Source organism: Sinohyriopsis cumingii, chromosome 11, assembly GCF_028554795.1.
Source record: "Sinohyriopsis cumingii isolate HCF-2022 chromosome 11, ASM2855479v2, whole genome shotgun sequence".
Taxonomy (NCBI): domain Eukaryota; kingdom Metazoa; phylum Mollusca; class Bivalvia; order Unionida; family Unionidae; genus Sinohyriopsis; species Sinohyriopsis cumingii.
In genome coordinates this window covers 28,498,654-28,512,475 of record NC_142971.1, presented here as the reverse complement: position 1 = coordinate 28,512,475, position 13,822 = coordinate 28,498,654, and the positions used below count along the sequence as shown (strand labels likewise).

General features: G+C 35.3%; 1 protein-coding gene across 2 annotated transcripts in view; it reads left to right on the top strand.

Annotated features, from left to right (window-relative positions):
- The window catches only part of LOC149787824 (uncharacterized), a 122,452-nt gene that overhangs the window by 63,927 nt on the left and 44,703 nt on the right, over positions 1-13,822 (top strand). For both annotated transcript variants that reach the window (XM_089974044.1, XM_089974042.1), the window contains exons 9-10: positions 2,117-2,216; positions 4,056-4,170. In XM_089974044.1, coding sequence (XP_089830170.1) covers positions 2,117-2,216; positions 4,056-4,170 — 215 coding nt within the window. The remainder of the gene's footprint in view (positions 1-2,116; positions 2,217-4,055; positions 4,171-13,822) is intronic.

The following is a 13,822-nucleotide window of genomic DNA, read 5'->3' as shown; positions in this document are numbered from 1 at the left end:
GCATTTAAAACATGCACAGTGGAGAGAATGTTTGCATACCTCTATGCTACATTAATGTAATGTGGATGATATTTCTTTTGGATATTGTACTTTTGGAAATTTTACATGATTTAAGCACACTGCTAACTAAAATGACTGCTCCCTTGTGTTAAAAAATCAGTCTGAATTAGTCTAAAGTACACTATACATAGCAGCTATTAAAATAGGGCAAATGAATTTTGCCAGACTAGACAATACCAGCTTCTGAAAGTGCAATGAATGAATTACCAAATATATAAAATGTAAAAAAAGTTATCGGCTCTTTTTTATACAATTGACCTCTGAAGTTCAGGAAGTGAAAATGACCAAGTAGAGCAAGCACTTTTTTGAAAGGTGCACATTTGAAGTAAGGCCAAGCTGTATACTCTATAACCCATAGTACACCCATCAATCATACACCAAAATAAAGGGAATTAAAGGTTCTTTGCATTATACCTAAGATATACAAGGTCTTTTTTAAATAGCCAGTATAACCAGTGAGGAAAGCCGGGGACATTCTTTTTCTTTAAAATCCTAACCCTATGCAAAATGCGAAACTGTATAGCGCCACCTTAAAGAAAATAAAAAAATGTTTGCAATTATTTTTTTTTATTTTCATATAATTATGTATGATGTTCTGAATAAAATGCTACATTCATATTGCATTTAAGCATGAAAATAAGCTAATTATGATCATTTTTCTCTTGCTTACATAATTTGCCATGAGGTATGTTTGTGTGAGTAGTGACCTTAATTATGGGGAAATTAGAAGACTTAGAATATAGGAATAGAGTCAACTTAAATTTAAAACTGTTGCAATAAGTGACAGAAATATATGGTGAAAATGTTTCTTTTCATTTATTTGCAATGAAATAAAAAAATAAATGAAGAGAAAGTGAATTCTCTTCTTCCATATTAAACAATAGGCAAATATTTTACACTTTGACCTTTGACCTTTATGAAGCTGATGAGTTACCTCCCTTTTCTAATTGTAAAATTCATTGTTGATATCTCAGAAATAATTCTGGCTAGTTTCATGTTCCTGTCATTCAGCATAACATTGGCTGCTATGTTTACAAAATGTAATGTGCATTCTTAAAATAGCTCACTTTTATCATGGGGGGGGTAGGCTGGACTTGTTAGAGACTCTGACACTCATAAATACTGTTCTGTGGGGAAAAAGGCAGGAGAATTATTCATAAGGATTGTTTTGATGCTTGCGACTTAAATGTTTCAGCCATATAAACATAATTAAATCATAAAAAATTAATACCTACATCTTCTTTATGGTGGCGCTCACCAGAATAATATGTACTTTTGAGAGAGTGATGTATGTAAGGTGAAGTAGTTCGCATTTAAAACATGCACAGTGGAGAGAATGTTTGCATACCTCTATGCTACATTAATGTAATGTGGATGATATTTCTTTTGGATATTGTACTTTTGGAAATTTTACATGATTTAAGCACACTGCTAACTAAAATGACTGCTCCCTTGTGTTAAAAAATCAGTCTGAATTAGTCTAAAGTACACTATACATAGCAGCTATTAAAATAGGGCAAATGAATTTTGCCAGACTAGACAATACCAGCTTCTGAAAGTGCAATGAATGAATTACCAAATATATAAAATGTAAAAAAAGTTATCGGCTCTTTTTTATACAATTGACCTCTGAAGTTCAGGAAGTGAAAATGACCAAGTAGAGCTAGCACTTTTTTGAAAGGTGCACATTTGAAGTAAGGCCAAGCTGTATACTCTATAACCCATAGTACACCCATCAATCATACACCAAAATAAAGGGAATTAAAGGTTCTTTGCATTATACCTAAGATATACAAGGTCTTTTTTAAATAGCCAGTATAACCAGTGAGGAAAGCCGGGGACATTCTTTTTCTTTAAAATCCTAACCCTATGCAAAATGCGAAACTGTATAGCGCCACCTAAATGGATCATCAAATCAGAGTTGAGATGGTTTGAACACTCAGCAGTTAAGGAAGAAGACACCATCTTATTTTGTGTTCCTTGAATTTCTTTTTTGCCAGCATCAGTCCCTTTTTTTTTTTTTAAGGAATAATTTTCAAGTTCATTTTACTTCCAGAGGTGTTCAGTGTGATGATGAACCTGCAGTTTCTCCTCCACTAGCACCACCAATGACTCCAAAATGGGACAACCAAACTCCATTGAAGAATACTCCAGCCGTAAGCAAATACACTGTATATGTAAAATGTGTATACTATAGGTACATTCACTGATGTTCCATTGGTAAGCCTAAAATATATAAAATTTTAATTTGCTATTTTCAATCAAAAATATGGTTGAATGTGTGGAGCTGGAGCTGAGATGAATATGTGCAAAATAATTTTTTAAAATGTATAAAAAAAGATTTGTCAAAAGTTACAGTTCATAAAAACAATTTAAAAATTAAACAAAAAAGAAATTAAGGACAGATTATTCAAGTTGATTTGTGTATGAATTTAAGTTAAATGGTCCAGCATCATAATTTTCCCACATGGCCCCTTGATTGCCAGAAGAAAAAAAAACGTGAAAAATAGAATGTAAATTTCAGGATATTTTTTTCTCCCTTTATACCTGGCCTGATATTTTCACATATGCCTGGCCTGATATTCTCTCTTAGACTGGGTCCAATATTCTCATATGTACCTGTCCCAATATTCTTACATGTACCTGCCCCAATATTTTCTTATGTACCTGCCCCGATATTCTCATATGAACATGCCCCAATATTCTCATATGTACCTACCCCAATATTCTCATATGTACCTACCCCAATATTCTCATATGTACCTACCCCAATATTCTAAAATGCACATGCCCCAATATTCTCAAAACTTAGCAAGCATGATACTCTAGGCCAATTTAAGTACATATAGCATGAAAATAACTAAAAACAGCCATGTGCTGCATGCTACAATGTTAAGCATAGTTAATTGTTTAGTGACACGTGCTGCTTAACAATAGATATACAACACAGAAAACAAAGACTGTCATTTTTTATTGATGTCTTTATGCACTGTGTATATTTTCTAACAGGATATGACTAATACAGGAATTTTCTAACATGTCACCTCTACCAGAATTCATGCATTTTCATGTGCATGTACTGTACTTAATACTTTATGGATTGTATAACACAAAGGTACATATAAATTGTCCGGAAAGAAGTGTATTTCAGACTGGTTTTGTCTTCATTTAATAAAAAATTCCATTGTTTATTTTTCTCAAAGTGTAAATCCCATGCACTGATGAATTTCACTTGTCTGCTAAACATTTTTTCAGCCCCCCCCCCCACCATCTTGATGTCCTCTTATGTCAACAGTATTACCTGTGTCCCGATAATGTAAAGACAGGAGGGTAGTACTGTAATAGCCACAAGTACATTATTAATTACAGTTAGTCATTGCAAGACATTTTGCAAATTCACAATTCATGATGACAATGCACCACAATTCTGCACAGTCTGTTACCTATAAGCAGTCATGAATGGCCATTAGAATCAACTGACCTCAGCAGAATTTAAAATACATGGAATATTTTCAAAATCAGAATTAGATATGTAATTAAATCTTGTCAAGATATAGTGAAGGAAATCCAGTCTATTTAGACATCATTCACTACATCAAAGCTTAACACAGCACCATTCACAGAAATACTGAAAACCTGAGTTAAGTGTGATACTTAGTTTTTCTTGTAATATTCCACATTAGGTGACAGTGACCTTGTTAACTGTGAATGGGTCATATTTGGTGTCACTGTAGATAGTAAGACAGATTGGTTGAATTCTCAGAGATTGCATATGAAGATGCATTGGGAGAAACAGAAAGAAAACCTAAATTGAAACAAAAAATTATATCAGAAAAGACAATTTTACCACTTGCAGGTAAGACATCACAAGTATTTAAATGATGCATTAATGTGAAAATCTTTCCATCTGTTGATTAACAGTCTGATATTTATATCTTGAATCGTCATGTCATGGATCATCTTATCGCTTTAAGATGTTGCTCCTTTCTTTTCAGTTTGCATCTAGTCCAATCAAAACTTACCAGACACCAAAGCAAAAGATGCATTCGTCTGATACAGATTTTCTTGCTTCACCAGAGTTATCTCCAATTGTTCATGGACACATGCAAGGTATGGCTTAGTACTCCAGTTAAAAAAGAAAGAAAAGGGATGGGTGTCCCACTCTTTCATCCTTCAATATTCCTGCCTATTCTTCCCCCTTCATTATAATTCTTTGCCTTTCTGAACTGCAAAGATAGCTTCTTTATAAACACTATAATTTTCCATATGCCTTGCTTTTTTTTAAATGGTCGTTTTAATTGTTTTTCAAACTGAGATAATCTGCTTAATTGTTTACTTACTACATTCTAATGGGACTAAATGCCAAGTAGCAGACCTTTCTGCTTGCCTGAGCTTAACTATAAAATCATTCACATCCATCAGATTAAAATTCACTAATCCCAAAGATGGTTTCACTTTTTCTTTGTGCTAAACTAAATAAGTTAAATCCCAAATATTCCAAGCATAAGCCAAATGTTTCAACTTTCTATTTCATATTAGTTGTTCAAGGGGTTTATGACTATGGCATGACTATGTCAAGTAAAAGGATGTTGATTTTTCCAGTTGGAAAACCATTCTGTAACCTCCTTTTTGACAAACAACAGCTGTTCATTAAATATCCACTTTGCTGGAGATGACAGTGTTTATAGGTGTCCAGAGAGTTTTAATCCTTGAGTTGGTCATTTCAATCCAAGCAGAGATACATAGCAATATACCATGTTCTAATTAAGATATTCATTTGGTTCAAAGTTTTCAAATAACTATAGCCCTAAATTGGGGAAGGATGCACATCTAATACATATGACACGTACATGTATCATGTACATGGTGAGAACAGTGTTTACAATATATACAACTTAATGGGTGTCATGAGTCACTGAAATGGAGCAACATGTCAGTCATTGTGTTAACACTTTCTTTATTTGGCCTTGGTCTGCTACTGAAGAGAAAGCCACTGGATCTGTAATATATGGAAGCATTCCTGTAGCTAACTGCCTCCTTTGCCATGTATTTAAGTTCAAATTCAATGCATGAAAATTGAAGAGGCAGATTTTCTTTTGCTTAATGTGTTAAGAAAGTAAGTCACTAAAACACATGGAAGTCTACATACTTAATCGCCAAAGTTATTGATTGGGCAGATAAGCACACTATGGCAAACATCCAGTCCACTTTGTGTTATCTTAGCTTGGTGAGATGTGTTGTCTTCCTAAGTTCATTTGTACTCAAGTCGCACTACTCAGTGACTTTACATTTGTTACCATTTAGATCTCATCTCTTCATTCAGAGATAGTATCAAGAATGTTAGGAAGAAGAATTCTTACCCTTCTTTACCTTCCTCCTTCTCTTTTCATCAGTCTCACATTCATCCCCAGTCTCATGATCACCAGAAAGTTAACCAGATGGGCTGTGCTAAACATTTGGACTATAACAGCAGTCTTCTCATCAAAAGTCATTAAATAAAGGTAACAGTAAAGCCAATTTCTCCCTCCCCAATCCGTAAGAATAATTCATCATCCTGCCACAATATTCCAGTAGTCATCAGTCTCATTCTGACAGGAATGGATAGATCTGTTCCCAGACAATGAATGGGCGATCAAAATCTTTCATAGGGATTAAGAATTTCATTCATTCCCATCACCTTTCATCTGTTCCTTCTATGACTCCAGTCCTGACATTTTTTTGAAAGAGATTCATGCTTTTCTCACCAAGTGGATGGTGCAAATTGTTCATAAGTCAAACTCTCAGGGATTCAATTCTAGTCTTTTTCAGGTGCTTTTAAACAGATGGAAAGCTCCTGAGGGCTGTTCCAGTAAAACATATATCACCCCCTGGGGATGGCACTTCAAAAAAACTTCTGTAGGAGGTTGTGTTTTGAACTATTTTGATTCTGACAGTGGAAGGGTGGTTAGGAAAATCACTTCTGTTGTGGGTTGTGCTAACAAAATGAGAAATCGCTGGTGGGGTTGTCAGAAAGAAGAAAAAAACACGAATATATATTTAAAATCGCATCTACCCCCTCCTAGCGGTCTAACGTGAATAAAACATTGGGTCAGAAAATGATGCCAGTACATGCGAGTGCACGTAATTTGTACGAATTCGCGTACTTTTAAAGCAGTGATACGCGTTTGGCAAATTACGTCAACGCCACGGATATAAAAAAATGTGCTTTGCGCAGAAAGCAATTTTTATTAAACTTTTAACTTTAACTTTAAAAGTGCATTTCACGACGTAACTTGCGCTGCTGCAGCTGTCTCACAGTGCTTGATGTGACATCCAGATATCTGGATACTTCGGTTCGACATGAATGGTTGTTAAACTAAATTTGATTCGTTCATTGGCCCTGGAACAAGCATTTTTTTGAGTTTTAGCCTTACTTTCGTCGTGGAAGTTTTACAAATGCGCATTTCCAATAAGGGCCACACAGGAAACCAAAATGGTTGAATCACAACACAGTTTGTCTTCAGATGATGTTTTCGTCGGCAAATACTGGCTGGTGATAGCTATGATAACAATGAATTTCATGTATATCGGTCTGTTGGACATTGGAAAAATGTCACTGGAAATACCAGTGTGTGATTTTGAGCATAAAATTGATGTTGAGTGCGAGTCCGATGTACATGTTGGATGGACAATATGCCAGTTATATTTATTAAATATACCCATGTCTAAACAAGCAGACTATGGGAATGTTGGGCTTAAAACCCTAATACAGTATTATGGAAGAGAAAAATCTGGCATAAGAGGCAGCAAAACACTGATTCAAGGAAGTGAATCTTTGGCAGGGTTCATGTTAGTGAAAACTGACAGAGGTCTCGGAAACGCTTATAATCATGCGTATTTGGACGCCAAGTTTTTTTTATTTAGGTGGGCGGTAAAATTCAAACACTTGCCAGTCCTGCTTCAGTCACCTGCATAGTGGGAAAATGTGTTAATCAGTTAGCTGTGATGATATTTACAATGACAGAATTTTGTGGTTGAAAGCCCCCTGCCCGCCCCCCCACCGGTTGTCACCATTATAAGAGTACATCAAAAGAACATGCTGCAACAGCTAAGCGTCGAGATCAAAGGCTTTGACTGGCAGCTGGGTGGGAAAATCTACTGATATTTACAGTGCTTGAATTCAGAGGCAGAAATACCCATAGATGTACATGTGGTCATTTATAACAGTACATCAAATAAACAACTTTAGCTTTCATTCTTGTGTTCATTTCCAAGTGTAACAGAATAAGCAGTGCACGTGACCTCGGAATCATGACATGTTGAGACATAGACTTGAATGAGAATTTTGGGGTTCAACGGCAAACTGACGAAGATTGTGAGATTCAGGAGAGGGCTAAAGTTGCTGGAACTGATAGTTTGAAAGGAACATTAGCCAAGTGTAAGAAAGTGTGTGATGCCTAGCTTAGTGCTTTGAATAAGACCTTCCTTGGATCGAAAAAATTCAGACTCACTCTGATGGACAAGTAAGAGCTATGTCAGTGTTTTAAAGAATGTAGAAATTAAACTCTATAGCAACCAATAGTTCTTATAATTGGCATGGTTTTCTGAGAGGGGACTGCAACTTTTCCTGATGGGACTCGTATTTTTACCAAAATGGGAACCATGGACTCTTAGTTTTAAAATCCTAATGAGACCTCTGGTTCAAAACTTTTCTTTTTGGGACAGAGATATCCAAGAGAGAATACCCATGGGGCCATACTTGTGAGATGTTGAAAATTGCACAACCATAAAGAACAGTAACTTGTTCAAGCTAGTTATGCATATGCGTTTCAGACAGCAGGCAATGAAAGGAGTTCACAGAACAGAATAATATTTGTACACCGAGGAGGAGGGTCATATTAAATTCAGAAACAATTAACAGATTAATACTCATAGGGAACATCAGAGAATTCCCATACAACATAATTAAGTGTGCGTGGACCTCAAGTTGGCAGAACCACTGAGCAACAAAAGAAGAGAAAGACAAACGTTTGTATCATGCAGATGTATGACCAAATGATGTACATGCTTTCTATGTGCAAAAATTAAATGACATTAAACATAAGGGACTGACTGATCTGTGTAAACTCAGAGCAAGATGGATAAAAATTTGTCCTGTTTGTGTTCGGTTCTTCCTATGTATATTTTGATCATGGTGGTATTTTCTGCAGACCTTTTGGCACTTAGTTCCAAGCCATCATTTGGTATTTGTATTGCAAAATGGATAACTAAAAATGTCTATTATCTAGTACAATACATTTTTAAGCAGTATCATTAACTGATGATGAAATTGATGAAAAAATACTTGATGTCTGATATATGGATTCTTTACTACACTACTAATCTGTTCATCCTGATTCTTTTTTTTTTACCATCTCCTTTAGTCTTACTGGTACCAGTGCTTTTAAAAAAATTGTAACGTCTATTTTCTTGCAATCTAAATATTTGTAATGATGTGTTATTGTCAAAAGGTAAAATGTGCTTAGTATTGTAAAATCTAAAACTATTAATTAGCAAGGGACTAAAGTAAAAAGTGGACAGAAATTATTGCCATATTACAGTGCTGTTAGAAACAACAGAATAGTTGTACAAGATGTATTTTGCACAAAGTTGTAGAACTAGTGCTCATATTGTCACCACCTATTTTACTTAAATAATTATATCATTATTTCTATATATTCATATCAGTATTTTCCCAGTGGTAGTAATTTTCTGATCTGATGTTCATTTCTTGTGCAATTTTTACACATCAAGAATTCTCACTGTATCATAAAAAAACAATGTAATCTGCACCAAATTGAGTTGTTTGAGAAGAAATTAATTTTTTTAACCCAAAAATCACTGAAGCTATGAGTTCTCGCATTAAAGTCTCACATAAAATAACATTTGAAGTAGCCACGATAGTAGTTTAGGATGCAACTGTACCAATTTCACCTTTGGTATATCCAAATCTTGAATGTGATGGAGGAACATAGCTCCAAAATGAACACATCAATTTTAGAACCTGTTCATTGACTATGAATCAAGTATCTGAGTCCAACTGAATTGCTAGAAATTTTTGAATTCTTTTGACAACATCATAATTAGCTGTCAAATATGGAGTAAGCCTATAGTCTTTATGCCATCCCAACCAAGACCCCACCACAACCACGTGACCATGCCCAATGACATCACAGTAATAATCGCTATACAGTAAGAAAGAGTGACAGATATTTAAGTGTTAGGGAGATATATAACAATGGCTATTCCCACCACCACCACTTCCTCATTGGAGATCACACACACACAAAACTTAGAGTACATCCTGAAATCCTGGCAGCATCCCTGCAGAGGAATAACTTGAATATTCAGTTTTATTGGTCTCTGGTTATCCCATGGTATTTCTGTTACTTGAACATTATCTTACAGTGTGTCCATTCAGCATGGTCAAAAAAGGCTTACAACCATTGAGAGTTGTTCAAGGGCTCACATTACTACAGATGTGAAAGAACGAGAACCATACTATAAATCAGTGAAGATAAAATAGAGTATATATGTGTTTGACTGTCCCTGATTGGTTGATAATGAAAGTAAGTTTTAGTAAAAAGAATCTTTTGAGAGCTTGTCCTACTTGTAACTGAAAAAAGTGAGGGACATTGTTTTATTAACATAATTTCCATCCCTTTACAGACCTGAGTTTGGACGACTCATTACTGAAATCAGCAGCTGACTCTTTGGTGCAGTATTGAAAGCACACATTTCAAATTTGTATAGATCCAGAAAATGGTGTGGCTGTTATGTTTTTTTTTTCTTCACAAAAGCTGTCGTCATAGATGTGTCAATACTGATATAAATTTGATCATGAGCACTCAAAATTTTAAGTTACCTAATTTTAATGTCGTGGTGTTTGCAGAAATTTACAGTGGGAACTGAATTAGTGCAGAGTCCTGAACTCTTGAGTTTTGTGCAGAAATATGGAATCCAAGCAGAATACATCCAGAAATTTAGAGGTTTTCAATCTTGGATTTAGTCTCCCCATTGTGTTTCACACTGATATGCATATTCACAGAAGATTTGTATAGTAGTAGGAAAAGTAAGTGAAAAATTTAGATACATATCATAAACAAGACAAACAGTATGTGGGGGGAAAAGATCATAAGAACAGGCTGGAATGGAGAAGTATAATAAAAACAATAATGAGTAGAAGTGTGCCTCTTTTTTATGTGTGCAACATTATTTTCTTAGCTTCAGTAAGAAATTTCATCAAAAGGAAGACAATAAAGGGTGTACAGTTAACTAAACCAATATGAATTTAGCTACTTAAAAGCTGTATCAAATTGATTTTAACCTTCTGGTCTGTTTCTGTCCATTCTGATGATATGTCCACTGAATCAGTATGGTTGGAAAAAATATTTGGCAAATTTAAAAAATTAAAAATCTTTTGGCAGATTATGATTATGCCCTACTTCTGCCAGAGAGATGTGAATAATTTTATTTCTTGGTTTGTTGATCGTGGTTGTTGCTCATTTCAAATGCATCATTGAAAAACATTGATGCATTCTCATACTTTGTTACAAATATTTATTACAGATGCATATCATCAGATATTGGTGAATATAGCTTGAATAAGTTACACCAGTTCTAGTTGGAACAATGAACATTGTTAAGAGAAAAACTAAGTGAGCTAAAATGTAAACCTTTCGGCAGTGTGTGATGCAGAATTGCTCAAGACTTTTCCACCTCATATGCTCACCATGAAAAATCCATTTGCACCAACTGATGATGACTTTTATGTAACTGTCAGAAAGGCATAATTGAAAATATTCGACGATATTCTAAGGTCTACAAAAATTACTTGAGTCAAAAGTTATAAACTCACAGCTGTGGCAAAAATGGTTGATTAGTTGGTTGATTCAGTGTGGTTTGATTTTGGGTTTTTTGGTGATTTTTTTACAATATATTAGGTGGAGGAAGAACCCCGAAAGACCACCAACCTAAATTGGTTGATCTGTGACACAAACTCACTCTGTGAGATGTTTAAGTGATGTAAAAGCAAGCACCTTAGTACACTTGGGCACATGGAGCCTCTGTTGATTTGACATTTATCTCCAACAGCTGAAGCCATTTAGACATGAAATCTCGGGGTTTCGGTAGATCATTGTGGCCTTTACACCGTTTTCAGATGAAGAAAATTTATATAGGGCAGCCCGTTTTACTGCTGAAGAAAATCCAAGTCCTTTTGAGACACCAAACACCACTTATGTAGAACCACTGACCTTCCACAAGTAACTGGCACCATTCTCATTTACATATTGGAGGCAAGTAATCACATGACAAGCATCTTGTACCACTGCCATGGAAGCCCCTCAGATCTGTATCACAAGACAAGCATCTTATACCACTCTGCCATGAAAGCCCCTCAGGCCATAGGTATAAGTCTCATATGAAAGACTAGAAGTGGGAGATAGAACCTGTGACAACTGGATTGAAAGTGCAGAATGTTACTGCTAGGCTATCAGTGATGATTATGATGCTGTTGACAATACAGTTAACTGCAATGACATTGATTTTATGAGTGCTCTGGGAAAAATGATTCTTTGACTTTCATCCATTTTTTAAAATCTATGATATAAAAATGTTTGACTTGCTATATTTTTTTATAACTTTATATTAGTCTTGCAACAAGGAGTAAAAATAAGACATTGGTAACTGAAAAAGATTTTCTTACAAGAAATGATATAGTGTAAAAGTAGGCAAATGATGCAACATCACTTCCACAGGCATCATTGTTTTTTTTTTTCTGACAAATCATATAAGTTTACCAAAACTTTTATTGGAAAAATAATAACAATGAATCATAGAATCTAACCACACATTTAAAGCAATACAATATTTAACTATTATTCTAATCAAAAGCAGCATGCCTGAGAACAAAGAAAAATAGCAAGACATATTGATCACTTTAGGAAACAGAGTTTAGTAAGGATACAAATTCATTATTTCTGTATTAGAATAGAAATATCTATTATAAAATTTGTATTCATGGATGTTTAATTAGTAGGTATTAAGGGACTGATCAATGACATCTACAAATAATAAACCACCATGAAAATCTGTGATTTCACAGTATCAGAGACATACTTGGCTGACAGACAAACAAACAAAGGGACAAAAGACTGATTATAATGAATGAATACAAAAAAAATATGCAGTAGATTATATGATGTATATGAATTCAGTAGATTACCTCCAGCCAGCTGTCATTTAAATCGCTTCTGTCCCCAACCCAATACATGTATTAAAATCGCTTCTACTGCCCACTAACCCATAGCCAGAAATTATGTTAAAAAATATACTTCTGTAGGAGGCAGTATTTCTCGATTAAAAAACATCTGAGGGTGGATCATAATTTTTTTAAATTGCTTCTGTTGTGGGTTGGTTGAATTTGAAAGTGCCTTCCTCCCGGGGGGTATATGTTTTACTGGAACAGCCCTGACTGATTTGGACCAGCTCAACAATTTCATACATAACCACACTAAATTTCTTGATGGAGGCAGCCCATTCAGATTGGAGATAAGAGTTGCTCTGTTTGCTTTTGGTGTCAGTCTTGATTTAAATTGTCTGCATTCACATCCTTTACACTTCATCATGCAAGTTCCAAAGGTTCACTTTCCAGGGGATTGTATGTCAGTTTCATACACTTCTTTTTGGGCTTGACCTCAGTCCATGATCCCACCAAGACAGTGAACTGCATCATCTTCACTTGATCTTTGACAATATAATGGTGGTACTGTTGAATCTGCAACTCCTTGGACTCATCAGTGCAGACTTAGATCTTCATCTGGGATGACTGTTCATTCACTCACTGCATATAGCTTGTTTAGCTCATGGTACTTTATTTTCAGTCATTTCAAATCAGATCTTGGCTGAGATAAAGTGCTTTGTTTCAGACTAAGTGGCAGAACTGGGATTCACTTTTGGCACCACCAGAAACCTTGCAATCCAAAGTCATCTTTACAGACATCAGCACACAAGGTTGAGATGCCTACCTTTGCCTTACTTCACTACAACCAGTGTTAACTGGGGGCGTGAGAAGAGGGTCTGTCACAGAAGGATCCTCAAAATGAAGGTCAAAATCATTTCCATTCAGTTATGACTGAATCTGATGTATGGAAAAATAGTGTCCTCATCGTGTCTGATAATTCTTTATTTATTTAGTAAATTACCTCTGCAACAAAGGTGTATGAATCACTTATCCTAAGTTCTGGACTGGGACTATTTTCGATATGACAGAACCATAAGGTCTCCACTGCTGACATTGAATCTCAGGTTATGCTTTCCTCAAACAGTGCCAATACCCAGGACAATTCAGAAATAAGAGATTAGAGCTGCAAGGTGATGCTGGTTGCCCTTCTCAGTTTGACAGTTCCTGAATTAGTGACCTACTTATCTTGTGATGAATATTCCCAGGAAGTTTCAGGTGTTTCCCATCCAGCTCACACAACAAGGATGAAGCTTTTGCAACTCTGCCAATACAGACTTTTCCCTGCCAATATAGATTTTTCCCAGCCGATATAGATTTTTCCTAAACTTGGAGCTCTTGAATAACAGCTTGATGATAAGCTACAAGAACTGAAAAATTCACTCTAAAATATTTTGGATTTTGTAAATAGTGTAGTGTAGACAGTGTAAAATGAATTTTGTTCAGTGACATTATTCTAATGCCCAGATGTAGGATGTTTATTATTAATGGAAAAGATATCAA